The 1732-nt window shown below is 32.2% G+C and overlaps 1 protein-coding gene across 1 annotated transcript in view; it reads right to left on the bottom strand.

Annotated features, from left to right (window-relative positions):
* Positions 1–1732, bottom strand: part of Dhx29 (DEAH (Asp-Glu-Ala-His) box polypeptide 29) — a 59405-nt gene that overhangs the window by 37486 nt on the left and 20187 nt on the right. Inside the window, exon 11 of the mRNA XM_013018505.1 lies at positions 1649–1726. Within this exon, the coding sequence (XP_012873959.1) occupies positions 1649–1726 (78 nt within the window). The remainder of the gene's footprint in view (positions 1–1648; positions 1727–1732) is intronic.

Genomic DNA, 1732 nt, shown 5'->3' with positions numbered 1-1732 from the left:
AACCTCGGGGAAGGGAGGGAGGGAGGGGATGGTAGGGGGAAAACAATGGAGGAGCTAACAATGTTCAAGAGGAAGTGTACTCATTACCTCACTCATGTATCTGTAACCCTCTATATAGTATCTTTACAATAAAAAAAAAATCAGCGTATATGATAGATACCACTAGCAACAACAGGATTCTAACTAAGGGGATGGTTTGGAAATCAGACCACACACAGCTAATCAGCTTAGTATATCTCTCAAATTTTACTTAGAAACAAGGGTTACTCCTAACTCTGTCATTAGTATAAGAGTATACTATTACTACTACACAAGACAGCTTTTTTGCTCAAGACTAGCAAAAAGGGTAAAACTTATGATGAGGAAAAGGCAAAAAGTATTCAGGTCAAGGGACCTATATATATATATATATATATATATATATATATTAAATCATGGTGGATGTTTGCGGCCATGGCTGTAATCAGCAGCATAAAAATAGCAACAACCAAAATGGTGAAAAAGGGACTATTATATATTTGAGAAACAAGAAAAGAAAAATGATAGCAAGCACAGTATGGGTATTAGGCAAGAGATAAAGCTTAGTACAGCCACGTAAGGCTTTGTAAATCATGTTAAGGAGTTTAGATGTCACTGTAATGAATCACTACCCAATGACTATGACATTTTAAAGCAGGAGAATCAAGTGGTTTAAGTTTTATTTAAAAAATAACTAGAGCTAGGAATGATGATGCTTCTGAATCTCAGTACTTGGGAGACTAAGGCAGCAGGACTGAATATCAGATGAGCCTAGGGCTTCATAATGAGACTATGCCTAAAAAGAAAAACAAATAATTGCTATACTATGGTTAATACAGTAAGAACAAATGAAAAGCTGAAAGTTAAATTCAGGATATGCTTTTGTGGTATTATTAAAGAGATACTATAAAAGAGTAATGGCAGTGAATTTAGAGAAAAGCGAATGAATTTGAGAAAGGCAGAATTATCACAACTAACTAGGTATCTCAGTTTAGGAAATGCAAAAAGAGAAGGAAATATTTTTGATGTTTTACTTTGTTGGTTTGATCAGATGATTGTGGGGCTTGTTCACTAAGATTCAGAAGACAGGAAGAGGAGAAAATTTCTTACAATGAGAAAGGGTAGGAGATGCTGAATTTTGGAAATGATGCTCAAAAGATCCTGAGACTGAAGGTATACAGAAGACATTTGGATATCTCTGTCTGAAGGTCAGGAAAAAAAATCCTGTAATCAATGACACTGATCTAGATAACTTTGTCAGACAGTAATTTATACAAGTTAATAATTTATACAATTTTTTTTTTAAAAAAAAGGGTAAAACTTATGATGAGGAAAAGGCAAAAGTATTTAGGTCAAGGGACCTATATATAGGATAAAATGAATTTAAATTTAAATGAATTAGAATTTTAATAATCCCTATTGCTAATAATTAATGAAACATCTTTCATACAGTATATGAATATGAAAATGCATATACATACAATTATCTGTGATAGAGCATTTATTAAATAAATTAACATGAGACATTCATTAGAGGACACAAAGAAACTGTCAAGTATCATTAGAGATAACTTTTTTAAAAATAAAAAATGTTTGATATTTATCAAACACAACTATAAAACCTACTTACCTCATCTACAATAACATGAGACACATTAGTTAGAAGACAATCTTCTTGAAGTTTCCTTAACAAAACTCCTGTTGTACAGTAGAG

This window comes from Dipodomys ordii, unplaced genomic scaffold, assembly GCF_000151885.1.
Source record: "Dipodomys ordii isolate 6190 unplaced genomic scaffold, Dord_2.0 Scaffold41, whole genome shotgun sequence".
NCBI classification, from domain to species: domain Eukaryota; kingdom Metazoa; phylum Chordata; class Mammalia; order Rodentia; family Heteromyidae; genus Dipodomys; species Dipodomys ordii.
The sequence above is the reverse complement of the archived record's forward strand: the minus strand, read 5'-3'. Positions and strand labels throughout refer to the sequence as shown.